General features: G+C 46.8%; 1 protein-coding gene across 8 annotated transcripts; it reads right to left on the bottom strand.

Moving 5' to 3' along the window:
* LOC124992961 (vomeronasal type-2 receptor 1-like) lies at positions 1-25,293 on the bottom strand. 8 transcript variants are annotated; one of them, XM_047564371.1, is made up of 11 exons: positions 25,166-25,293; positions 24,072-24,796; positions 22,806-22,912; positions 21,730-21,802; positions 20,919-21,219; positions 19,185-20,331; positions 14,862-15,153; positions 11,813-12,685; positions 8,535-8,762; positions 3,135-3,258; positions 1-1,538 (listed from the first exon to the last, which is right to left on the bottom strand). In XM_047564371.1, the coding sequence occupies exons 6-11, from the start codon at positions 19,424-19,426 to the stop codon at positions 556-558; spliced, it is 2,742 nt and encodes a 913-aa protein (XP_047420327.1). In that variant the 5' UTR covers positions 19,427-20,331; positions 20,919-21,219; positions 21,730-21,802; positions 22,806-22,912; positions 24,072-24,796; positions 25,166-25,293; the 3' UTR covers positions 1-555. The 8 variants fall into 8 exon arrangements, with proteins under 8 accessions (XP_047420327.1, XP_047420328.1, XP_047420329.1 ...); XM_047564372.1 differs by having other exon boundaries at positions 19,185-20,256; XM_047564373.1 differs by having other exon boundaries at positions 19,185-20,143.
* Positions 25,294-27,547: the final 2,254 nt, after the last annotated feature.

Here is a 27,547-nt window from a genome sequence, read left to right as displayed (position 1 = left end):
TTATGGATTCAAGAAGAACCAAGTTTTATCTACATTTCAACTCCTTCAATGTTCTCTTTTTGCCAGAGTCCTTGGAAACATGAATAATCCAAAGCCCATGCTCCAAGAGAGCACCTGTGAGCTACAGTTCTTACCTCAGTTGGAGAAAAGCTGTCTACTCCAGAAAGACAGTTGCAGGATGGGGAGAAAAGTGCCTCTCTGGGTCGTCCCCAGGTGACTTTGCTTAATGTGGAGGTCTAGATCGGATACCCATAGTTCAAGAACAGAACCCAACGTTTTTCTCTATCATTTTAGAGAAATTGTGCCTCTCAGCCTCTCTCCTTTGTAGTCCTAATACCAAAGTATCATGACGGCCTGAATGAAATCATTTGCAATCTCCATAGTGAAGGGCATTCTAATCCAAGCTAGTGTCTAACAGAATGAGATTTCATACGCCATGCTAAGACTAGCCCACCAGATCCCAAGTCCACAGCACACCCCAGGGTGTCAGGTAGGTGCTGAAGGAGCCACGCCATGTCACCAAGGCTACCCTAAAGGACACACAGAGCTATAGCCCTAGTCGTCCAGAATGGTGGACACTGTGGTATTGTTCAGCTCACTGCTCACAGAAGCCGAGGTCAGCTGGATGCTCTTATCTACAGTGGGGACTCTCCCTCCCACGATCTCATCCGTGTTCCTCTCTGGCCTCAGCAGAATAATGAAGCACTTGGGAGCAAAGATACAACCCAACAAGCCATAGCTGGACGCCAAGATTGCAAATAATTCCACAGCCACTTTGAATTTGCCTTTGGTGCTCAAGTAAGCAGGGACAAAAGAGATCCAGACAATGAAGAAGACCAGCATCCCAAAGGTGATGCACTTCCCTTCGTAATAATTATCTGGCAACTGACGAGCCACGAAGGTCGTGAGAAAGCAGAGCAAGGCCAGGAAGATGTCAATCCCAAACATGGAGCACAAAAATTCCACAGAGCCTTCATTGCATTCCAGAATAATCTTTACATTTTGAGATTCCATGTTCTTGTACACCTTTGGGGGTTCCAGGACCAAGTAGGCTATGCATACGCCAGTCTCCACCAGGACAGAGAGCAACACCATGATTTTTGGACAAATGGGGTGCATGGAGATGAGTCGGGTTTTGGATTTGGAGATTCTGTAGGCAAGAAACAGAGAGACGGTCTTCCCGAGAATGCAGGACAGGCACAGGGAGAAGCCCAGGGCCAGGGTGACCTGGCGGGCCATGCAGGACCAGTCGTAGGGCTTGCCAATGAAGAGCATGGAGGACAGCGCCGTGGTGGCCAGGGAAGCCTGCGTGAGGAAGCTCAGCCCCTGGCCATTGGCCTGGACCAGGGGCGTGCGCCTGTGCACCCCGTACACAACCATGACCACCAGGGCCACCAGGGCCCCGAAGACGGAGAGGACGACAAGGGTGAGGCCCAGGGCGTCGTCGTAGGCCAGGAACTCCACGTCCTTGAGCACGCACTTGCTCCTCTGGGCGTTGGACCAGTAGTCTTCGCCGCACTGCTCACACTCCCGCTGACCTACGGAGCCAAGCACAGAGTGGACTGCGGGAAGCCAGCGGCCCGCCCCGTGAGAGCCCCAGCACCACAGGCCTGCGGCAAGGACGCGCTGCGATCCCTTCCGGGGGCCCTACACGCCCCCTCGAGAGAAGTCGCAAGGGCCTGGCCTCAGCAGGCGGAGACCACAGGCGGGAGCTACTTTTAATCTTGAAAGTGTAGTCTCCCTTCTCAGTGTCAACCGCGCGGCTGGTCTTTCCAGGTACCACGTGCCTTTCTTTTTCTCCAAGTGTCTACTGAGAAAGGAGATATGTATCCTTATAAACCCAAGAGCAACCCTCAGAGAGGAAAACGGACAAAAGCGAAGCTACTGAGGTGAGACGATCAGGGGGACCAACCGTGACCAGGACCAGGTTAGTTAAAATACTCGTGTGTCAGTGCTCCTTGGAGACCACCTGTGCGCTGGGACTGTGTCCTGGCCCCTTCAGCTTCTCCCTCCTCGCCCTCCAGATGAGGCTGCGAGGACCGGGCAGAGAAGGACTGAGGGCGAAGGGGAACACTGGCAGGGACCTAAGGCGTGGCCTGAGCTGAGAGAGGGGGCGTTCTTCCCGGCAGAGGTGGGGAGCTCTGAGGTGAGCTTAAGGTGGGTTTTGAAATGAGTATCTGTGATATTCTCTGAAGACGCAGGTAGAGACTGGGATTCCCTTTGGGTGGCTTCTGGCTGTTGGGTTGGACTCAACCAACAGATGGGGCCACGTGAGGTCCAGGGAGCTGCTCAGCCCGCACTGTGTTTGTTTTCCATTTGGGAAATATTTGACATTTTTAAATTCTCTTTTAAATGAATCACTGTATCGGGTCATTTGGCAAAAGACCAGCACGATGCGTGCTGTCGTTAGCAGAAGGTAGAAATGAAAATAAGCCTGGTGGGACGTCAGAGGACTAAACCCACAAAGACCAGCTAACACTCTGCTCGTGAAGAGCAGCAGTTCTGTGGCCGAAGGGAGGAGTTCTCTCAGGGATGATGAGTGTCCACCCTGGAATCACCAGGGCCCTAAACCTACTGCCCGGTATACTTCAGGGGTGGACTTCCAGATAGATGGCATGGTTCCAAATTACAGATAATTACATAAAGCTAGAACTGTAAGTCACCTTTTTTCCAATTATGAACACAACTATTGTTTAGTCTATCTGAGAAACAAATCAGTTTAAAGATTTCCCATGAATTTAATGATTCATATTGCACGTCTCACACATTTTGTTTTGAACTTTCCTTATTATTATTATTATTAATATTATTATTATTTTCAGTGCTGGGTATTGAACCCAGGGCCTTAGTGCTTGCAAGGCAAGCACTCTACCAACCGAGCTACATCCCCAGCCCTGAATTTTCCGTATTAACTTCTTGGTCATCCTTCTTTCCTCACAGTAGTGGCTTTAGCCCTGAAGCCCAGTATGTGGTCTCGTTTTGTTTCATTCTGCACAGAACCACCAACGCTGATGGATTTTAATGATTTCTGTTATAAATTATTCACGTTTACTTACAAAGGCTTCCAAGGACCTCTTTGCCAACACAGTTCACGTAATGCTTTGTGATATCAATGAGAAAGTGACCGTGGCTACCTGCTTCCTCCGACACGTGTCCATCGGCACAAGGGATGCAGTCAAAGCAGCATATGGGCTCCCCCTGGCGAATCCCTTTCCGCGTCCCGGGAGCACACACGTCAGTACACACGGAATGGGGAAGCTAGCAAAGAAAACAGACATGACAGCCACCTCACCACCACGGGGAGCCGAGAAAGCTCCCCGTGTGGATCTCCATGGAAGCTCTGTGGTATCCTTGGAAACCCAGGATGCTGGATGACGGTAACAGAGAGAGAGCAACAATACAGATAGAGTCTAGAGAGAACTTTTGCTAAAGGACTGTCTCGTGGTTGCCTCTGGAAAGGCAAAGCTAATTCTAAAGCTCCTTCTAATCTTGGGGATCAGGCAGAGCTCCCTCCCTGTGGCTCTGGGAGGGACAGTTTGACAAGCGTGCTGCTATTTGAGGGAGAACTGTGACCCCAAGAACCATCTTGAAAACCTGAAAAATAGTGGTTTTCAGTAAGATCATCCCAACATCACCTTAAAGTCAAAGATGCATTGCAAATAGTCAGTGGAAAAGAAAAGAATGGATCTGCTGGAAAAACTGGGGAGGTCAAAAGAAAGGCAGGTGGGGCACGTGCTGGGATATTTTCTAGCTAAGGGGTGCTGCAGTTTGGAGGGGAGGTATTCCCCTAAGCTCATGTGGAGACAATGCGAGAAACTGCAGAGGTGAAGTGAGTGGGTTATGGCAGCTTTAACCTGATCAATGCATCTATCTCCTGAGAGGGAGATGGTACCTGGAGGCAGGTGGGGTGTGGCTGAAGGAGGTGATCCATTGGGGGCCTGGTTTTGGGGTATATATTTTGTATCTGGTGAGTAGAGACCTCTCTCTCTCTCTCTCTCTCTCTCTCTCTACTTCCTGATCATCATGTCTTGAGCCTCTTCCCTCCAGGACATTCTTCCACCATGATGTTCTGCCTCACCTTGAGCCCTGAGGAATGGAGCCGGCCTTCTATGGACTAAGACCTCTGAAACTGTGAGCCCTCAAATAAACTTCCTCCTCTAATTGTTCTTGTCAGGTCTTTTGGTCACAGCAGCAAAAAAAGCTGACTAAAACAATGGATTTAGAGATTTCAGTAGTGAAATCCTTTATATTCTATGAGGATGTACACTTTGAAATCCAGAATCAATGCAATATGTGTGAATTGGTTTATATCTTAGCCTATATGAAAGGGAGATAAAATATTTTCTCCATTAAGCAAAGATTCATTTTCAAAAGTGGATAATCACATCCATATTTATTTCATAAACAAGAATTGTTATATGTTAAGTCTTTCAAAGTAAATCTCAATTAGCTAACAGAAAATACCAGAAATCTCTGGGTGGGTTATGGTATGTAACATTACAGAAGTGTGTATCCACAATAGATAGGCTTCCCATAAATTTTAGATAGATAGTAGATCAGTAGATAGGCAGGTGATAGATGTAAGATGATTTTTTCAAAGCACTTTGAGGAATAGCTATTCCAGCAGGGAGGGACACTAGGCATTCTCAAATCCTAAAAGAGAAACAATGAAACCACCCCAGAATGTGACGGACTCTTTTCTCAGTCCAGCCTATGGAAAGAGCTTCCCATATGCCTCTCTTTAAAAATCTTTGGGGACAATGAGATGGTGCCTATTTGTTCCATTCCTCACTACCACTTTCATTCTCAACCACTATGATCGAGCAATCTCTAGCCCACTCGCCTCACAGAAATTCCCCTTGCCATGTCTAATGGTTGCTATTTACCCTGAAGAATTAAAGTCACCTTACTACAGTGATACATGCACACCCAAGACTCACAAGAGCCACACTGTGGGACCAGTCTAGATCACCCAGTAGTAGAAACTAAATTAGATTATCAGAAGCTCAATAGTTCTACTTTCCCTGGACTACTATTTCATTAGTGGTCAAAAAGTCCACAGTCTGTAACAGAGTTTCTTCTTAACCTCTGGTAAATGACAGGGTTTCTGTTTAATGGTCTCCAATACTTCCTAGGCTTTATCTCCACATTGCCTGCCCGAGTCCAGTCCCCAGCTCATCAAGCACTTCTCCTGTGAGATGTTCGGGGCTGCAGCTCTGCACACCCAGTCCCACTGCTGCAATGGAATCGGAATTTGAAGAAAAACAAATGCCAATTTTTAAAAAAAGTTATTCCAAAAAAATTGAAGAGCAGGGAATATTCCAAACTCATTCTACAAGGCCAACATTACCCTGATAAAAACCTGGCAAGGACACAACAAAAAAAGAAAGTTACAGGCCGATATCCTTGATAAACATGTGCAGAAAGCCTCGACAAAATACAAACAAACTGGATCCAACAGCATGTTGTCCAATAGGATTCACCCTGGGGATGCAAGGACGCCTCGACATATGCAAATCAGTGAATGCGACAGGCACATCGACCGCAGGAGGACAGAACCCTGATGATCATCTCCATAGATGCAGGAAGAACCTTGGATAAAATCCAGCACCCCTTCATGATAAAAACTCTGAGCACATGAGGCGTAGGAGGAATGTACCTTACCAGAGCAAAGGCCACACATAATAATAAGCTAACAGTTTCTAGCCTACTGAGCAGGGAAGAACTGAAAGCTATCTAAGACCTGGAACATTACAAGGATGCCCACTTCCACCTCTTCTGAACACAGTACTGAAAGTTCTAGCCACAGCAATCAGGTAAGAAAAGGAAATACAGGGTATTGGAATTAGAAAAGAAGATGTCAGATTGTCGCTTTTTACAGACGACAGGTCTTATGTATAGATAAACCCAAAGATTCCACCAAGAACTATTAGAATTAACAAACAAATTGAGCAAAGTAAAAGGACACAAATCAACATACAGAAATCAGTCACAGTACTTACACCAATAGTCAATGATCGGAAATAGAAATCAAGAAGGCAATCCATTTACAATAGCTGCTAAAAAAGTAAAGTGCCTGAAAATAAATTTAACCAAAAAGATGACAGGTCTTTACAAAGAAATCTATAAAACATTGATGAAAGAAATTTAAGAAGAATGAAAAATGAAAAGATGTCCTGTGATTGTGGATTGGAAGAATCAACATTGTTAGAATGCCCATACTATCTAAAGTGACCTAAAATACAAATGATATTCTCCACAAAACTAGAAAAAAACAGTCCTAAAATTCATACAGAGCCATAAAAAAAAAAAAAATAGGTAAATCAATCTTAAGCAACAAGAACAAAGCAGCTTTATACTACAACTTCAAAATCTACTAAAAAAACTATAGGAATCAAAACAGCATGGTATTGTCATAAAAACAGACATGTAGACCAGAATGCAGAGCCTGGAAGCAAACCCAGGATCTACAGTCAACTGATTTTCAAAAAAGATGCTCAGAGCACACATTGGAGAGAGGGAAGTCTTTTCAATAAACAGTACTGGGAGAATAAATATCCACATGCAGAAAAATGAAAGCAGACCCTTATCTCTCACCGGCTACAAAAACCAACTCAAAATGGATTAAAGACTTAAAATGTAAGACACTTAAGAAACTACCAGAAGGAAACATAAGAAAATGCTTCAAGACATTGGAAGGGGTAATTTTTTGGACAAGAACTGAAAAGCACAGGAAACAAAAACCAAAATAGACAAATAAACCTACATCGTATTTAAAGTTTTTGTAGAAGGAGGGAAACCACTGAGTAAAGAGACAACCTATAGAATGGGAGAAAATATTTGCAAACTACGCATCCAATGAAGAGGTAATAAACAGAATATAGAAGGTGCTCCAAAAGCTTCATAGCAAAAACCAAATAACCCAATTTAAAAATGGGCAACAGGCCTAAATAGATATTTCTCAAAAGAAGTCATACAAATAGCCAAGCCATATTGAAAAAATGTTTGAAATCACTAATCATCAGGAAATGCAAATCAAACCACAATGAGTTATCACCTCACTCCAGTAAGAATGGCTATTATAAAAGGACAAGAGACAGTGCTAATGAACATGTGGAGGAAAAGGTACCTTTGCCTGCTGTCAATTAGAAGGCACATTAGTGCAGTCATTATGGAAAACAATACTGACATCCCTCAAAAAACTAACAGAGAACTACCATGTGATCCATCAATTTACTAGTAGGGGTATATATACAAAGGAAATGAAGTCAGTGTGTTGAAGAGACATCTTCACCCCCATGCATCCTGCAGTGCACAATAGCCAAGAAATAGAAACAACCTAAGTGTCCATAATCTGCATGAATAATGAAAATGTGGTACATATGCACAACGGAATACTAATCAGCCAATTAAAAGAATGGATTCCTGTCATTTGTGACAACATAGATGGAACTGAAGATCATGATGTTAAGTGCAATAAGCCAGACACAGAAAGAAAAGTACCACATGCTTTTATAGGTGGAAGCTAAAATGTTGACCAATAGAAACTGAAATAGTGGTGATTATCAGAGACCAGGGAGAAATGGTGAAAAGTTAGTCAATGGGGATTAAGTTATAGTCAGGATCAAGAAGTTCTGTTTTACTACTGTATAATAGGGTGACTACAGATAGCAATCGTATTTTGTTGCTGTGATAAATACCCGAGAAAAACAACTTAGCGGAGGAAAGATTTATTTTGCCTCACAGTTTCAGAGGTTCTGGTTCATGGTCAGTTGACACCACTGCTTTAGACCTGAGGTGAGGCAAACATCATTGCACAAGAGCATGGTGGAGCAAAACTGCTCAGTTCATGGCAGCTGGAAAGCAGAGACTGAGACAAAATGGAGCCAGAGACAAGATATAGTACCCCCAGGCATGCTTCTGTGACCTACTTTCTCCAACCATGCTCCACCTGCCTACAATTTCCACCTTCTCCCAGTAATCCATTCAAATTATTAATCCATCAAATTCATCCACTGATGCAATCAGAGCTCTCATAACCCAACCATACCCCAAAAATACCACTTCTGGATGTGGCTGCACTAAGGACCAAGCCTTCAACACATGAGATTTTGGGGGACCTTCCAGATCCAAACTAAAACAAAGGGGTTCAAGAAAGAACATATTTTAATGGAATTTAATAAGAATCATTGAATAAAGGCAAGAAAAAAAGAATAAAAATGAGATAAAGAAAAAGACAGAACTGGTGAGTGAGAAAGTATACAAAATCAAAGATAAAGAAGACTAAACATAAGTACAACTGGAGTCCTCAAAGAAGAAAACCAAAATAATAAAACTAACATTTAAAATGCAATCCAAGAAAATATTCCAATAAATAAAAGCTCCTAATCTATATAGAGATAAGGTATACTACACTTGGTAAAATTAATTTAGAATTTGAAAATGACTTCTTTTTTTTTTAATTGCAGAGTGTCTAAACCAATATAGAAATGCAATTCTCTATGTAACTAAAATAGAAAGTCAGAGCAACAAACCTGTGATGATTCGGTGTTCCAAAATATTGTCGAATTCTTTTTGAAAATAAGTTCAAACTTATTTTCTTTAAATACATACTCTCCAACCTTCACAAAGGCAATCTCCCCATTACCATCTAATTGCCAATTTAGAATGTCATAATGTCCCATCACGTCTCCATTTTTATCCATTTGTACTGTCTTCCCATCATGGGTCGTAAACCAAACTGTCTTCACATAGAACATCAGCTGGGGGCAGGGGTAATAGGGAAAAAGAAATTGTAAAAATTTAATTGTCTGGAAAGCAATTTTGAACTCCCATCTCACTCACGGAATGATATCTTTTCTTCTTCCTCTATGTCCTCACCGTCTAACTGAACCACTTCCAGCCTCATGTAGCAATTCCAACCTGAGGGTAGGTGGTTAAATTGAGATGTGTTGTAAGCATAGAATGCACACTAGATGATAAGACTAAGTTTTAAAGAAGAAAGTGAACTCTCATTCATAATTTCACATTAGAATTTCAATACTATATTATCATAATTATGATAGCATGTTATCATATTAGTTTGGACATATTGGGCTACATGAATTATTAAATTCAATTTTATCTCTGTTTTTATTTTTTTAATTTGATCACTAGAAAATTTCAGTTTACCTGTGTAATTAAAATTGCATTTTTTTAAATGACACTGGTTTATTCTAAGGCATAGTGGTGTCAATAGTTCCTAATGCCGCCACTCAAGGGAAGGGAGAGTATTGACTTCCTGTCCACATTTTTGCACTTACATATACCAGCCCAATCCTCCCCCATCTCCATCGCTCCTTGCCCGAGGTATGGGGTGCTAGAGATACAAGATCACAAAGCCGTATTCTATTGGGTTTCTTCCATGTCCATTGTGGGTGAGGGAAAGGGTTTCTGTCAGAGGGATGAGCTGGCTGTAGATTAATCACTAAGAAACTTATTTAATGGAATAACCACAGGAGACAATTATCTTTTTGAATCAGAGGGGGCATGACGGATTGAGCCATGCTAAGATCTGGCTCTCACAAAGATTGGGGAGCCCACCTTCCCTTTACTTATAGTCATACAGGTAAAAGGGGGACCAGGAGGAGCTGCTTCTGTGATGAACAGGTTGGGGTGGAGGTAAGGAAGCCATTTGCTCTAGCAGGTCATCCCAGCAGGACCAGCATATTCCAGGTGGTAAGCCACTCTTCACAGAAGCCACATAGTTCAGGCAATCTGGAACAATCTCTTAATGATTGCCAGTTCCTGGAGGCCAATTTCTGTGTCTGACAGCTCACCAAGTCTGGTTTTAATTGCTGGTCACGAATGGTTCCCCACACTATTCCCTGCCCTGCAGAACTCACGACCTAGTGGCGAGGCTAGACCACAGCACTCAAGGTGGTCTGCCTGGCTTTGGTGGGAAGAGGTATGGAAGGGCGGGGATGAGGGAGTGGCTAAGAATTGTCTTAGGAGAAATAGAAAATTTTCACTTCCACCCAAGCTGGATTTTAAAAGATGAATAGGAATCTGCCTGGTAAATACTTGGGACGAGGAGACTCTAAGTCAAAGCAATAGCATGTCTCTCATCCTTAAGTCCCGCAGGGCTCCAGGACGAGGGTGTGCAGAGGATCCAGGACCAAGGGCAGTGCAGAGGGTGGGACACATTCTGCCCCCACAGAGGGATCCACAGGGATCAACAGGGACCCTCAGGGAAACCATTCCTGTCTCAGTCCTGCCTCTCCCAGCCAGCCGCAGCCAGGGAAGGCATGTCTTCTCCCAAACCGAGGTAACCAGATGACAGACATCTGGTCTTGGTGAGCTCCACCGGGGCTCCTCTGGCCCCACCAGAGGGCTGAGTCCAGTCTCAGCCCCCACACCAGGAAGGCCACATGACCTAGGCCTGGCTGCCAGCATTTGGCCATCTGGAGTCACCTGGCCCTTGGAAGAGCTTAACCTCGGGCAAGGCACACACTAAGCAAGCACTGGGTCCTGTCTACAGGGAGAGGACGAAGGTGCCCGCTGCCTCCGTCACGGGGTTCAAGGTCACGCACCTGGCAGCCTTTCCTCAGCAGGCACCCAAGGCCAGCCTCGCAGTCACCACCCACCATAGGACCACGCCAGGGCACCTGCCCAGGTATCTCCCCTCTCTTGTCGGCCCCTGCAATCCAGATGAAAGCCACACGGAGTTCGCAGCAGGCCACTCTGAGGAGCCACTGGGGAGGGGCCCTGTGTTCCTTCTTTCCTCATCTTCCCAAGAGCCAGAAAGGAAATGCGCAAAGGCGCTTTCCCTTCCGCTTCCCTCTGCCGGTCGCCCTTAGACGGTAGGACACAGCTCCCTACTGCCACTCCGGGAAAAGAAAACGTCCAAGAAAACCACAAGATGGAAAACGCTTTCCACCTATGTATGTTCAGACCTCGTCTTCTTACGGGGTAAGCGAAGGAGACTGAGTACAGAGTGCATAATTTTTGGGGTTTTAAACAAATATAAAATTTGATCTTGATGCATCTAGGAGCTTTCTTAAACGTCTGTATTAACACTCTCCTGCTGACCTGGGGAATGGATCAAGGGACACCAACCTGGTAACGGACTCCCCCACTGCCCGACCCCTGTGGGGACAGAGGGGCGGCCCTGAAGAAGATATGCGGAAGCCCCATGGGTGTGCGTCCTGGCAACACCCCTGGCAGCTGTCCCCGCAGGCGACCTTCAACATCAGGCGGGCAGGCGCCAGCCGCACCCAAGACAGCAGCCGCAGGAGCAGCTCCCAGCAGGCAGGTCTCACCGCCCACACCGCGGAGACCACATTTCCAGTTGCCCTGGGCTGGACGCAGCCATCTAACAAAGTCTGCCCCTCGGGATACGGAGGGTTGCGGGAGTTTCCAGGGAGGACCCTCGATGGCGGAGCGCGTGGGTCTGCTGCTTCTCCTTCCCGCTGGCTGGAGCATGGACGTCAGGGTAGATTAGGAGGCGAAGCCCTGCGCTGTGGCTGGAGCAAGGCCCCAGAGGAAAGAGGGTCCCGAGCCGCTCTGGACCCAGAACACTTACCTTGGAATCACATTCACAGGAAGGAGAAAACCCACTTCGTTTAAGGCACTGTTCGGGGAGGGTGTGCTTCAATCTTCACTAATGATAACTATGCTAACAGGTGGGAACTTTAAAAGGCACATTTAGGACGCAAGCGGGCCGTTCTTTTAGTTGAGGCTGCAAAATCACATCTACTAAGTAAATCAAGAGTGCAGAGAGCGCGAAGCATATAATCGTCCAGCTACATCATGAAGTGAAGCCACAACCTACCTGCCAAGGATCAAAGTCAGGTAAATAGGCGCAGGTGTTCCCTGGAATAAACGGCCCCTGCCCCTCCTCACATCTGCTCAGGTGGTCCAGGGCATAGGCCAGAACGTAGACAGCCTGTTTGACGTTGTTGGTGATCCTCAGCTGAGACACGTCCAGGTAGGTGTTTCTGAGGTCCTCCAGCTTCTCCTCTCCGGTACAGAGTGTGTGGGACATGGCGTGCACTCTGTCCTCTCTGCCGGTCATGTTCACCCTGTGGTCGACGTTGTACGGAACGCTACTGTTAGGCCAGGTACAGTTAAAAGCAGTCTGCCAGAACTCGATGGTCAGGACATCTTGTGGATCCCTGCTGGGGTGCACATCGTAAAGAAACTCTTTTAGTCCCGGTATATCAGTTCTCGGTACTGCAAATCCAATGCTCCCACCAAAATATGGGAAGTATTCAGGCTTGGCAAGGAGGGCCGAGGTAATCCAGGCTTCACTCGCTATCCACGTGCGGTCAGTTATGTTGTGGTGAACCATTTCCAGCACGAAGGGCTCGAGGTCAAGGTCAGACGCGTAGAGCACCACGACTCTGGCCGTGGAGCTCTTTACGGCCTCCACTGCTCTCTGCATTTTTTCATTGGAGTAGACTTTGGGGATGGTTTCAGAGAAGGCCACACAGAGGTTGGCGCTCTCCATTTGTTCCTTGAAAGTTTTTACTCCATATTTTCCGTAATCATCATCGGCAGCTACGGTGCCCACCCAGACCCAACCGAAGTGCTGGATAAGTTTCACCATGGCTACGGACTGGAACTTATCGCTGGCGACTGTGCGAACATAAGACGGGAACTGGAATTTGTCACTAAGGATGGAGCAGGTAGAGGTGTAGCCCACCTGCAATAGAAAATATCCACGCAGCGGTTAGAAAGCAGTAGCAGAGCTTCATTCCCACGGTTTCAGAATCTACTAATGAGGAGGTTGGGACCTCGGCCGCTCTTCTCCCTGGGTTCTCACATCCCTCTGCTCCCTACTCAGTGCGGGGACTGCCAAAGGGAACCCTTGGTCCTCCCTACCGACCCTTCCCCTACCCCACCCCATGGCACTGGAGGGGACAATTTTTAAGATGATGACGTTCAACAACTGCTCTCACAGGTGGGGTCACAGCACTAAAAGGGAGGTCACCTGCCCTTTAATTCTCCCCTGAGACAGGGGCTCCCCCTGAGTCAGGTCAGCTGGGCTCCTTGTCCCATCTGACATCTCACTCACACACACAGGGAGGAAGTAGGCTCAATCCATTCTGCAGGCCCCGCTCACCCCAACCTCCCTGTATTTTCCTTCTTCATATCTTCTTCTCGTTCCCTGTCCCCCTCTGCTGAGATGTCTGAGTATGTGTTCCTAAGACTCATTTGAGAATAGTGCTAAGAAGTGCCACCTCAGCCTCAGCTGAGGCCACCTCTGCACCCTCATTGTGTATGCACACGGACTTCCTTCCTCCTCTGACCCGTGATCCTCAGTGGGCCCCCGGGAATGGAGGTCAGGTGGCCAGGTGTTCCTGACCATGTGCATTTCGGCAGTCGCGGACCCTCTACCTCCCTGACTCTGCCACTAAGAGCAGAGTTCACACTCTCCCTTATCCTGCCTCACGTGAGAAACATCACGCCAGTAGGATAGTCTGCTTTCCACCTCAGACCCCCACGCTACGGACCCCCAGAGCGCTGCTGCCTTTGCTTACCCCACCCTGTCCTATTCCTATTCCGCGGCTGAAGTCTACATTCATCCTTAGAGTCACACAGAAGCCATATGTAGAAAAGAACCTCATTTAAGAAGCAAAGGCACCTGGGATCTATCTGTGTGAGAGGGTAGACTTAGGATTGAGTAACTGAACCTTCTGTGCCTTGGTTCCCCCATGAGTGAAATTCAGGTGATGAAAATCTAGATTTTGAGTTGTTCGATTTAGTGAGTGAGGCCCGGTGTGGTGGCGCACGCCTGTGATCCCAGCGGCTTGTGGGTGCTGAGGCAAGAGGATCGAGAGTTCAAAGCCAGTCTCAGCAACTTAGCAAGACCCTGTCTCAAAATAAAATATTAAAAAGGGCTGGGGATGTGGCTCAGTGGCTAAGCGCCCCTGGGTTCAATCCCCAGTACAAAAAAAAATTGGTGAACGAGATAACCAATGTGAAAGTGGCTGTCGCATAGGCTTCCTTTCACTTTTCCAGATTAACTCCAGGACATTAGGGGAGAAATTCCTCCTGGAGACCTCTGGCCTGCGTTGGTGGTGGTGGGTCAGGAGCTCCTGGCAGCTGAGATTCCTCTGTGCTGAGCTGCAAGAGGCCCTCACCCGAGGCCTGCACGGAGCCACCCAGCCCTTCCTCTCTGCGAGGCCTGCACGGAGCCACCCAGCCCTTCCTCTCTGCTCCTTAGTATTTTCCTGTCCCCCTGCACTTGTATTTTAGGCTACATAAGAAATATTATGTACATTATTATTTTTATAATTCTCTCCAATTCTCCCATTACTTCAGGGACACAAATATGCTTAACCAGCATTCACATTAATAAGTCCTGCTATTGATACTGTCATGAGCCATCCTTAGAAATAATTATAGAGCTTTATGTGCATTTTCTTAGTAGTCCATTCTCCCTTCCTAATATCATCTATTCTTATGTTGAAAGATGTCACTCTCTCTGAATTTAAAATAATCTGTAAAGTCAGCGTGCCAAAACTCTATGCCTCTTGTGAAATTCCCGGGCCCATTTCAGTACATCCGTGTATGAACAAATAGGGTCCTGAATAATAAGCATTAATAGAGACAAAAATCAAAATAAGTATCTTACAGCATCCAACAATCAACCAGCCAGTATTAATTGCTCAGCTATGGAATTCTACCGAGTATTGTGCCTAGAGAGAAGTCACGTCACCTCTCAGTAGCCACCGATCCACACTCACTAGCTAATGTAGTAATTAGGGCCAGCAGCGACTCTGCAGCTTGGCTCAGCTGCCCCCAGGCACCTTGGCTGCAATTTCCACACACAGTTTCTACTTTTTTCAAATACCCATCCCAATATTCTGAGGTACCTGAGGTAAGAAATACAACCCTAGTATTCTTGAAGCAGCGATGGATAAGGATGATCCCCCTGACCCAACAATTCCTGCCAGATACGCCCCAGTGCTGTTCCTGATGTTGGGCTTGTTCTCTTCCTGCCCGGTGAGGAGCACCATCGCCGACTCCATTGCCTTGGAGATGGTGGAACAGGTGTCAAAGATCTGGTAGCCCAGAGTGATGTTGGGCAAGATATCCTTCCTCTGGTTGATCTCCTTGATCGTATGGATCATGGTTTTCATCCAGCGGAATCCCCGAAAGTTGAACCTGGAAAGGAAATCGCTTTTGTAAGGCAGGAGTGGGGATCTTTGGAGGGAAAAGTGCTTTTACTAGAATGGGTGATATCGGTGTTTTGCCAAAAAGTCAGCAAGATCTCCATTGCCAGAGCCTCAGTTTTTCACAGATGGTTATAAACTTGAAAGATTCAAATGCAAATCACATTCACTGTTAACTGTTTAGGCAACTCTGGGGGTGTTTTCTTGCCCTACAATATGCTATAAGTTTTTCAAACTGCTAATTATCTTTATTCATAAAGGCATTCTTCAATTCACAATTCTCTTCACCCAACCAGATCCGCATAACCCCTCGATTTGGGTTTTTCCCACTCATTGGCAGCCCCTGGTGTCATGATTCTGTTTTCACAGAATCCTCTTCACCTTGTTTTATTTTCTTTCGAACATTAATCAACATTATAAAAAGTAGGTAAGTACATGAAGGTACTTGTGATGGGAGTACATAAAACTGTGCATTAAAGTAGATATTACTATATAACATACACTGTGCAATTTCTAAAATTACAAAATTTATAGAATTATTTATTATAAATTATATAATACATTATATAATTATAATATGTAATATAGTATGTGCTGTTATAGTATTATATAAATACAATTTTTAAATTATAAAAATTATATACTAATATAAACATTTTGTGTCCTGCTTTTATGTACTCCTATCATATAGTTTTCCTGCCAAGACTTGATTCCTGATGTTGAGTGATGTTTAATTGACTATATCTCTTCTTGCTATGCTCACAACCACAAACAAGACACTCCTTCCAAAAAAAAAAAAAAAACACTCCTTCCATTCCCAGACATTAAATGGGGAATATTTCTTTTGCAGTTCATTTCCTATTTTTCTTCAATTGCTTCTCTATTAAAAAAATATACATTCTATTCCCCTCTTGCTTTCTTCTGAGTTCGAACCAAACTTCAACCTATTTGAAAGCAAGTCCCCAAGATGACTTTTTCTCTTCTTATCTTCTGTAGCTGCAGTACTTAACCCTCTGCCCCCTGCTCAAAAAATAGTTTTGAATTAAATATCTGATAGCAAATTGCCCTGTTGGTTGATTGGAACGTTCCTCTTTATTTGGGTTTTGCTTTGTTTCCTTTTTCATCTAGCATGCAGTTATTGGCGCTAGACTCTGTACTGGGCGGTGAACAGAATAGACAAAGCACTCGTTAGGTAAAGAAACAGAAGAGCCAAGCACAGCACAAAATGGTCAGCCTGGGACGGTGTGGGGGTGACACCCTGCCCTGGAGGGGTCCCCAGCCATGCTGGGCTCCAGGGGCCACCTGTGGACAGGGGATAGACCCTGCAGGCAGAAGGGACAGCACACCTGAGGGCACTGGGACCAGAGGACGTGCAACACTGAGGGATGGGAGGAGGGAGGCAGGAGCGGCAGAGAGGGAACAGGGAAGGAAGCGGGAGGGCCCAAGAGAACGGAGCACAGAGGCCTCATCATCCCGGGGGTTACTTTCCACATTTACCTGGGCCGCTAAATAAATTTCTGAAATAAATATAGCCATATCTTCCTTAAAGTAATGCAATGATACGCTTCAAGAGCTAGAAAAACATTCACCTGTCTTGAACCAGTAAGTGCATCCCTGAGAAGGTGTCTGAAGATGCAGCTCTTCCCAAAGCAAAATGCTGTCTCCCCAGCCGACTGACGCAGAACTGTTGACAACACTGGAAAACTGGGGCCACCTGCACGCGGGGTAGCCTGACCATTTCCCACTGTCGAAAGCTTGGGCTCGACTGGGGTGGGGCTCAGTGGTAGAGCACTTGCCTGGCACAAGCGAGGCCCTAGGTTCAATCCCCAGCCACAAAACAAACAAACAAACCAGAAACCTCTAGTTAGGGAGCTTACACAGCAGGCTGAATATAGTGTTAAGCTAAACTGGCAGATGAAAATTGTTTCTGTAATTAAAGCTCCACATGAAGAATATGAACATTTGGATAAGGACTCACGGGGCTTTTTAAAAATGAGCCCAGAATAATTGCTGCAAGCGTTGGATTTGAGATTTTTTCTTTTTCTTCATTATATCCATTATGATATTCACAGTATTAATATACAATTTATACCCTTATTTCAAAACAAAAAAAAAAACCAAAAAACTCTGAATGACTCTAGGAGGTCAACCAGAAGGACTGAATGGACCTCAGAGGTCAACCAGAAGGAACTCAAACACTCCCCTCCTCCCATGCCCTTGTCTTCCTCTGCTCTGAGCAACATTTTCCAAGTAATAGAAATCTTCCTCTCCCCCGTCCTTAGCTGATGGCCAACCCAAACTCATTCCAAAATGGGATTTCTCCAAACCCCAACATGACTTTCCGAATCAGTTACAGATAAAGGTTGATGCTGCCATGAGATTATCATGAGTCTGGGCCCAGCCTGGCCTCCCATGAGGCCTCTCCCAGCACAGGACAGCTTGCCCTGCACAGAGGAACACCAAGAAGCTTGGAGAACACTGGGCCCCCATACTGACAGGATGCACTATGGCTGTTACTGGTGACGGTGAATGATCAGCTCTGTTTCTACAGCAGTAACCACTCAGGCCCTGATGGCACTGAGGAAGCAAATCCCAGAATAACCCTGGTGGAGGAATGATCTCAAAACGGAAGGTACTTACTTCTCACCACTGTTTCAACCACGGTGGATTTGCCAAAATATTTTTAAGGGGGAGATGAATTTATACTTAAAAATATGGACACTGGTTTCTCCATCTAGGCTTGCTTGGAAAATAACCTTCCAGAGTTCCACTGAAGAATGCAGAATAAGTGAAGTGACTCCTTTCATGAAATATTAGTGTCCTACATATGACCAGCTCTTACTTTCTGTCATTAAAGATAGAAGAAGTGAAAACGCGTGGGATAAATAATGAACTGACTCTTAACATGTCCGTAAGCAAAAACCCTTCTCCTCTGTCTTCCCGTTGCGTCACTGCAAGAATGGAAAACAATTCGGTCTAGAAAGAGATAAGTAGGACTGATTGCAGTCCTTTCCTCCTGCCCACAACATGACAGTCCATACCTCCCTCTGATGACATCTCAGATACCCAGCATGACAGATGACCAAGTAAGGGAGCCGTGATCAGTGACGGCTGCAGGGTGTGAGAGGTTGCTAGCGTTCTTACAACACGCATTTGCCATCACCGCTACTTGCAGGATCATGGAAACACTTGTTCTACAAAGCAAGTGTCCCAAATAGAACTGCGTCTGTGCTGCGGTCACAACTCTTTAAAAATTATGATGCATCTGAAAATGTGCAAAAAAGAATACAGAAAGACAGCAGGAGCTGGCTGGCCGTGGCAGCGGGACAGTGGGCAGTCATGCCTTGCCTTTCCTATGTGAAGTGTGTGTGTGTTGGGGGGTGTGTTCGTGTGTGAGACCCCTCTGAGCTTTCCTTGGGGTGGACTACTAGCCAGTTCAGATGATCAGGCACCGATCCCATTTCCTGACAGGACAAAGGTGCGTAGGGGAAGAGCCTTCCAGATCTTCCACAAGCTCGGGCTCAGAAATAACTCAGTGTCCCACACGGCACATTTCACCCAAGGAGAGTTTTGGTCTATCAAAATTACCAGTAAAGCTGGACCTTGCATAACTCGGCATCAGTGCTTCTCAAACCTTCATGTGCACGTGAATCAATGGCAGGTCTCAGATCCAGCAGGCCTCGGATGCAGCACCTGGTCACATTTCTAACAGGCTCCAGGGGACAGCCGATGCTGTCCACCCTCTGTCCCACAGACCACCCTCTGGAAGCAGTGTTCCACATCATACAAAACCCACCTGTGTTGGGTCTGAGAACTCAGAAGAGGGAAAAGACCCTCTTGACACTAAGCTTTTCCAGTTTCTAAGCAATCCCAGAATGTTTACGTGGGAGAAAAAGGCCAAGAAGGTGAAGGATCTGTCCTGAGTCAGAGAGCGAGAGTCCTGCCTGCAGACCAGACCCGCCCGAGGCCTCCCCTCCCGCCACCCGCAGCAGAGGTAGAAAGAGGGCTGAAAGAACAGCTCACCCTTCACACTTTGCAGATACTGGCTCCAAAATCGACTCGTTTGGTGGGATGATCCTGGAGTGGATGGGAAACAGTCCTCCAATAACAAGTGAATGATTCTGAGCATCTACGTATCCATTCAGATCAAACTTGCCCAGCAACCTGCAGGTCTCTTCCTCTTGCTCTTCTGTGCCTTCGGAGGCCCACTGAGCCCATAAAAACACAAGCAGTCCTAGGACCACGCACCGCTTTCCGCTGGCCATTTAAGGTGAGTCTGGGGAAAGTGGCTGGTGTTGAGTCCCACAGGCTGTGGCAAGGCACCCTGCTGAGCAGCAGGGCTCCACCGTCAGGTCCCAGTGGGCTCGGCTTGCCGTGACCTGCTGCATAATTGTCAGGCCTCCATCAAGCACAACTCCTCACGATCACTTGCAATTTATGGATCTGGACTAGGAGCTGTGTGATCCTTTTGAGAAGAGCCTCCTAAAAATCCCTTCTGTGCTTAGAAATAGTATAAAGTGACACGATTGTGGGTTTGGCGTTCACGAGAGTCATGTATTTTGGAGAAACTGTCCCTTTCACGGTCATGATCGCCAGCCTCAATGTCACTTCAGCTGGTCTTGCCTCACTCATTTCCTGCCTGTGGCCCAGAGGGCAGCTTTTCCTGAGCCTCAGCAGAGGTGTGGTCACCAGCAGAGCTGACTCTGGGTCCTCTGGGGAAGGGCGGTGCCTGGCCCCTCAGGGTGGCTGGCACAGGTCAGGTCATCGCCAACAACTGAGAGCTAGCATGGCACGCTTGATGCTTGGTTTTCACAGACCTCATTCCTCCTCCAGGCCGGGACCTGGATTCCCTGTGGGCGAGGGTCCCTGACATGTGGCTGCCCCTGGTACCCACCACTCTGCAGTCCTCAGGATGACAGTGCAGCTGACCAGGGCCACACGGGTGGCATCCTCCAGTGAGGTAAGATTCACAGAAGATAAGGCTGAAACGGGGAAAGCAGCACCTGTGTTCCTACGCGGAGGGTTTTACTGATGCCCAGCACCTCACTCTGCCCTCGTGACACCCCACATGACCAGTCCTGTTTGGGTCACTTCCCTAAGGAAGAAGCATGAGATCAGACGGCTAGGACGTGCTGCGCGTAGACCCCAAGCCCATGTCCTGCCTCAGACCCTGCAGAGAGGAAGCCCAGACAAGCCCAGAGGCTGGGCCTCGCTCCAGCCTCTCACAACCTGGCCCTCTCTGGTCTCTTGAAACTTCAGGCCCCTTATCACAAACCGGGTTCAAGACTAAGCCGCCTTCCCTGAGAGTCTACGCCTCACGAGCCAGCAACCTCTGAGTGAGCCTTTCTGAAGTTTGAAGGATAATGACAGCTTCATGAAACGCTGCGAGAGCCAGCAGCAGGTTGCTCTGCTACCTGTGGAGGTGGCACTGTTCCTAGGAAGTACTTGGAACCTAGTCACCTTTTCCACAGAACTCTGACTTCAAGAAGCCCCACCACAGCAACCAGCAGACCGGCTGCTGGTGCCAGCAGCCTCGAAGGGCTGCTCCCTGCGTTCACACCCAGGCCCTCGCTCTGACGGGGAGCTGTGTGTTTTCGCCACTGTCCCCCCGCTGTGCTGGATACTTGCAACTCTCTGAGGACCCTGGCGAAGACCAGGCTCCTTCCAGGAACAATAACACGCTCTGTCCAGGCTTGTCTTTGCCTTCCAGCAAAAGAGAACACCTGAGCCCACCAAGGTTCTAGAACCACTGATTACCTGAAAGGCTGCTGCAGAGCCTCCAGGGAAAGCTCAAACCTCTTGGCTTCACAACATCTGAAATCCTCGGTAACACTCACGCTGTGCCAGCAGGTGAAGGCATAGCCCTGTCCATGCCATCTTCTCGCTTCCCACCCAGAGCTGTCCCTCCTCACGGGAGAGGAAGGAGCGCACCTCGTCACGCATGTTTAACCTGCTGTAACTTAGGAAACAGATACTGGCTGCTTCATGTATGTCTCCAGCAGATGAAAAATCACTTCCTGTCACGTGAATTTGGGAACATTATGACCCTATGTTTTACCTGTTAAAAGGAAAAATAAAAATTAAACCAGTATTGCTAAGTATATTTTATTATGAGATTCAAGTTATTAATAAGAGACCTTAAGGTCCTTAAGAAGTGGCTTTGGATTCTCTTACACATCAGTCCTGACTGCTTGTTACAGAAGAGCTGGAAGCGCCAAGTGGAGAACGTGCCCCCTAGAGCCGAGGGCAGGGCCACTCAGGCACCAGACTTCACAGGCCCAAGCTCTGAACAGCCACCTACAGTGGGAACCACACTCCCTCCCTCTCCTGTCCCTCTGTTCCCCGGGGAAACAACTCTGCAGCCTGATTAAACCCCCTGCTTCAAAATCAGCTGACTCAAGAAGCAGCAAACCCTGGCTCATCCCTGTCACTGCAGGTGGGGACAGAGTCCTGTAGTAAGGGACTCACTAAAGCTGATGAGCTGGGACCTGAAGAGCATAAACCTAGGATTTCAATAGGATTTATGGGGGTGGGGGGAGGTGGGGAAAGGGCCAAATTTAACTCTTACCTGGAAAATGTAACAGCCTCCTGCCTCCAATTCTAGTCCATCCTCACAGCATGGAAAGCTGGTGATGTCAGCCCTAGGTCAGATTTGGATTTTAATGTACAGCTTTATTGAGGTATAATTCACATACCATAAAAAGACTCATGTAAGGTGTAAATTCAGTATCGTTTAGTACGTTTGTGGAGTTGTACAGCTATGCTCATGATCTAATTTCAGGATATGTCTATAATCTCACAGAGGAACCCCGGCCCGACCCACCTCTCCTCCCTCCTCCCCTCATCTACCCGCTTCCCCGGGGACTCCCAGCTCTGGACCTGCTCCCACCTGGGATCCTACCACAGCGCTGCGGTGCCCAGAGCCGCACAGGGACAGCCCCGCACAGGGACAGCCCCGCACCTGAGAGCAGGACGGCAGGACAGGCACCGGTGACTCTGCCGCCTGAGGAAGAGCAACTCCCGTGGGCAGAAGAGGCCCTGGGCAGCCCGCGGTGAGGGTCCTCCTGGGCCTTCCCCTGCCCCGAGTACCACCCCAGATCAAAGCCAGCTGGCCTGTGCCCGGGCCGCCCCCAGTGAACCCGGGCCGTGGAAGGACAGCGCAGGGACCTCCACACCTCCCCAGGAGGGGGCTGAGCTGGAGGGAAGTGGGGACAGGGCTGCTGGAGGCTGGGCTGCTGGAGGCTGGGCTGCTGGAGGCTGGGCTGCTGTGGCAGGAAAAGGCCAGAAAGGGAAGGGGGAGGGGGAAGGTGGGGGAGGAGGGAGATGACGGGGGAGGAGGGAGATGACGGAGGAGGCGAGGAGGACCCGCTGGTCCCCCAGTGTTTTCGGTCTCTGGCCATTTAGCCTCTGTACCCGACTCGCTCTTTAAAGAATGGACATGGAGGCCCAGGTGAGATCTGTCTGCCAGCTGTGCGGGGCCCTCTCTGTGGGTTAACCCGCAGGAATGTCTGCAGACAGCCCTGTCCGGGTGCTGCCAGCGGCCACCCACCTGCTGGTCCAGCACGGCGGGGTGCGGGCGTGGGGTTCAGAGCAGGCTCTTGGTGCAGAGCGCAAGCTGGTCGCCATGGAGAGCGGGCTCCTCACCTCCAGTGTGCCTCAGGCAGCTTCTGGGAATCATCGTTCTGTTAACTGGACACCATTCCGTAATTGGGGGGCAAAGCGTTGCAGCGGTCCTGTTGGCATTCTGAATGCTTCAAAGCATATACGACTTTTTGTTAATATCTTTTAAAATAAATTAAAAATAGAATCTTTCAACATGTGGTTTTGGAGCATGACTTTGTACACATAGCATAATGATTTGAAATTTATTCGTGTTGTAGTGTATATTAGCACTTATTTTTAATAACTTTATTAAACTTTATGCCCCATAAACTTTACCCACATAAAATGCAGACTTTCGTGGGTTTTAATACACTTAAAGAGAGCAACCAACACCATGGACTAATCTTAGAACTTTTCCATCACCCCAAAGAAAGCTGACCCATTAGCAGTCACTCCCACTCTGCCTCACCACTATCCCCGGCCCTGGAGAATCACTAATCTACTTTCCTGTCACTAAAGACTTCACTCTGTCATTTATAGACATGAACTCATACCATATGTCATCTCTCATTTAGCACAGTGTTTTCAAGTTTCATCCATGTTTTTCAGCTTATATCAATACTTTCTTCCTTTTTAAAAAATATTTTTTAGTTGTTAATGGACCTTTTTTTTTTAACTTATTTATACGCAGTGCTGAGAATCAACCCAGTGCCTCACACATGCTAGACTTTACCACTGAGTCACAACCCCAGCCTTTCTTCCTTTTTACTGATTCCTTTCTCTTGTCAAATAATATTCCACTGTATGGACATACCACATTCTATTTATCCATTCATCAGCTGATGGGTATTTGACTTGTTTCTACTCTTTGGCTATTACAAGTAATGCAGCTATCAACATTCTTGGTCAAGTCATAGTGTGGACTTACTCTTTCAGTTCTCTCGAATAGATACCCAGGAGCTGAACTGCTGGGTCAAATGGTAACTCTATGCTTAACATTCTTAAAAATTTTTGATGTATACAACTTTATGGGGTATATTATGGTAATTCAATATATTATACAAAGTGTATAGAGCAAATCAGGGCAATAAGGATTTCCAAATCTTCAGCCATTGATCATTTTTATGTGTGGGGAATTTCATTCTCTTCCTTGATAGTCATTTTGAAATACGTCATAGGTGTTTTGCCAGTTGTCACTCCACTGTGCTAAAGAGCGAGGATCCATTCCTCCGCTCTGTTCTGGGCCTGCTCCCTGCACCGTCTCTTGGACCACTATTCCGAGTCCACACTTCTCCCACGTCGACTCACTAGTTTCCATGAGTCAGTGGGCATTCCTCTTCTGTGTTCAGCTAGCTTCGCTGCATGTTTCACATCCTGAGAAATCGCCAGACTGCTTCCTGAAGTGTCTGCGCCCTTGTGTGCTCCCCAGAGCCATGTGAGCGTTCCCGCTTCTCCACGTCCTCGCCACCTCTTGTTATTGCCGTTCTTTACGACAGTCATTCTAGGACTGTAAAGAGGCTTCTCGTTGTGGTTTTGATTTGCATTTCCCTAACAGCTCAATGAAACGTCTGGAAGAAAGCCATACATTTTGTGGATGCTTTAAAATTTTACCACTCGCCTTTAGGTTTATGACCTGCTCTGAGCTGCCTTTTGTATAGAAGGCCTTAGCCCTCGTTTTTTTGTTTGTTTGTTTCATTTCAGGTATGGATCTGTTTGCTTATAAATAACCCACTGTCCCAGCACCATTTGTAGGAAGACTATTCCCACCCCACTGAGGTGCCACAGCACCCTTGGGAAAGTCCAGCGGGCCGCAGCATAGGGCTGGCCGTCTGGGTTCTACCCCATTGTTCTGCTCCTCCCTCCTTATGCGCCTTCATTTCTGCAGTTTTGTAGTAAGCTGAAATCTGGAAATGTGACTCCTCCAATTTTGTTCCTTTCTTTCAAAACCATCTTAATTCAGAGTCCGTTTCCATGTGAATATTGGGATGGGCTAGACAATTTCAGCTGGAATTCTGGGAGGTGTCGAGTTGGATCTGTGAAGAAGAAGCACGCCTTCTTAACATTGAGTTCACGTGTCAGAGACCCAGGTCATGCTCAAGAGCTCCGCATGGCCTCAAGGTCAAGTCCGTCCACGCTGGGTGCTGCAAGGCCCTTCTTAGCCCATCCCTAGTGCAGAGCCAGCTTCCTCTCTTGCAGCCCCCTCCAGTGACACTCCGAGCTCACCTCGAGCCACCCGACCCCCCGTGGCTCCCTAGACACGCAAAGCGCTCTCTCGCCTCCGGGCCTCTTCCCACCCTGATTCAGGTCATAGGCCTGTGCCAGGACTTGGTTGGCCAGATCTCAGCTGGCACTTACCCCCGAGACTGGCATCCAAGGCTCACAGGCTCCACAGCCCTCCTTACCTGCTGCTCCTCGTGCTCCCTCAGTGGCTGCTTGTAGGAAAACAGCTTCATCAAGAGCTGAAAGTAGGGGCTAGGGAGATAGCTCAGTCAGTAGAGTGCTTGCCTTGTAGGCACAAGGCCCTGGGTTTGATCCCCAGCACCCAAAAAAAAAAAAAGACAAGAGCTGAAACTAGCTTAAACATCTTGGCTGACACAAGTACCGCTGGACCCTCTTTTAGACACTTTTTATTTGGGTGGCTTTACAGTTGTTTGTCTTTAAACATTTTTATCACTCTATAAACTTGGGGGAATTGGAAGAATATTTTCCTTCTGTCTTTCCTAGTATTTCTCCCAAACCATTGCACCCACTTATCCTGTTTATAACAGTTGCTCTTCAAAATGTTCCCGTCTTCATCCCTGGAACCTGGACTGTGCTGCATCATAAAGCAAGGTGTAACTAGGGTAGGGATTTTAAGAGGGGCAATTCTCCAGGGTGTTCCCTATGGGCCCAGTGACATGATCACGAGGGTCCCTGTAAGAGGGAAACAGAGGGTGTCCTGCACAGGGGAGACCAGGCAAACCGAGCCCAGGCTGGCCTGCAGGCAGCCTCTCAGATCTGTGAGGCCGGGAGATGGCTTCTCCCCTCAGGGCCTCCAGAGGAACGCAGCTCTGACAGTCCAGGGAAACCAATTTCAGACTTCTCATCTACAGAACTGTACAAGAATAAGTTTCTAGTGTTTTAGGCCACTAAATTTATAGTCCTCTGTTACAGCAGCAAAAGTTAATACGATAGCAATGAGTTGGAAATAACTGAATATCCAACTAAAGGGGCTCATTGGAAAAAACCTGGATATCCAAAAACAGCAAGTTGGAAACAACCTGAATGTCCACAGGAAGGAACTTCTGGTAAGTTTAAAGATATAATGTGGTTTGATCTTTTGATGCATAAAAATGATCTAGAAGGCTACCTACCAAGTTATCAAAGTAGATAAAATAGTATTCTTTTCTGTATTCTTCTTATTTGTTTTGATTTTTTATTTGCAGTGAGCCTGAGGCTGTACTGTTCTGTAACAATAACGGAGAAAAATCAATAAAAGAAACTTAAGCAATAAAAGAAACAATAAGAAAATACAGGGAAAAGATTTGCAAATTTGCGTAGATCGTTGGATTTCTTAATTTCTAATTTGTATGCATGCAGCTTTCTCCATACAATTTGTTCAGCAATGTTTCCAATAACTTTTCTGCCTCGTAAATTGGTTGCAAATGAGTCCTGCTAATCTCTTGTTCCCATCTTTACAGCCCTGCACGTCCTCTACTTCTTGTTTTAGAGCCTCTGCTATGGGAACAGATGTATGCTTGTGTCAGAAGACTCCCATCCTGCCAAGAAATGCTCACTTAGATGTCGAGGATCAGTGGAACTAAGTGGAATAATTAGAAAATGAGGCATTGTGCAGGAGAATGCTGCTTACATTTGGGTTGGAAGAGAACGATGTGGGGGGTCATAAAACCACACAGACTTCACATGTGCCTGTTTATCCACATCCGTCCCCAGCTGTGTGTTCTCAGTATGCCAACTGATAGCAATAGTACCAGCAATGATGACAGCATTAACTATAAGAATAGTAGTCGCATATTCCAGTCTCTCAGTGTCCATCAACCCTTGCACAACGCTCAGCAGGACACACCACTGTGGTTTACACTTCATTCAGGAAGAGCCTGGACCAGCAAAGTTAAGCCCGTCCTTGGCTCTTGAAGTGCCTTAGGGGCTTAGATGACTTTTCTATTCAGGAACCTGCCCATGGGAGGTGCTAACATCCCAGCTACCCATCCGTCTTTAAGAACAAAAGATGTGTCTCTGTCTGGTTTAGGTATCAGGGTGATATTGGCTTCATAGAACGAGTTTGGGAGGGTTCCCTCCTCTTCTATTTCATGGAATAGTTTGAGGAGTATTGGAATGAGCTCTTCTTTAAAGGTTTTGTAGAACTCGGCTGAGAACCCATCCGGTCCTGGACTTTTCTTTGTTGGTAGGCTTTTGATGACCTCTTCTATTTCATTGCTTGAAATTGGTTTATTTAAGTTGTGTATGTCCTCCTCGTTCAGTTTAGGTAATTCATATGTCTCTAGAAATTTGAATTTTCTCATACTAGACAAAGGTTCCAAAAATATGCAATGGAGGAAAGATAGCCTCTTCAACAAATGGTGCTGGGAAAACTGGAAAACCATATGCAATAGAATGAAATTAAACCCCTATCTCTCACCCTACACAAAACTCAACTCAAAATGGATCAAGGACCTCGGAATCAGACCAGAGACCCTGCATCTTATAGAAGACAAAGTAGGTCCAAATCTTCAACTTGTTGGCTTAGGATCAGACTTCCTTAACAGGACTCCCATAGCACAAGA

This window comes from Sciurus carolinensis, chromosome 9 (genome assembly GCF_902686445.1).
Source record: "Sciurus carolinensis chromosome 9, mSciCar1.2, whole genome shotgun sequence".
Taxonomy (NCBI): domain Eukaryota; kingdom Metazoa; phylum Chordata; class Mammalia; order Rodentia; family Sciuridae; genus Sciurus; species Sciurus carolinensis.
The sequence above is the reverse complement of the archived record's forward strand: the minus strand, read 5'-3'. Positions and strand labels throughout refer to the sequence as shown.

Bases quoted from the DNA above. Each gene is read 5' to 3' on its own strand.
- LOC124992961 (XM_047564371.1), bottom strand. From the start codon at position 19,426: ATGGCCAGCGGAAAGCGGTGCGTGGTCCTAGGACTGCTTGTGTTTTTA. The intron at 15,154-19,184 runs GTGAGCTGTTCT...TTTCCTTTCCAG, and splicing joins GTATCTGCAAAGTGTGAAGG to GTTCAACTTTCGGGGATTCC. The intron at 3,259-8,534 runs GTTTGTTGCTCT...TTTCTTTGCTAG, and splicing joins GGAACACCGAATCATCACAG to CTTCCCCATTCCGTGTGTAC.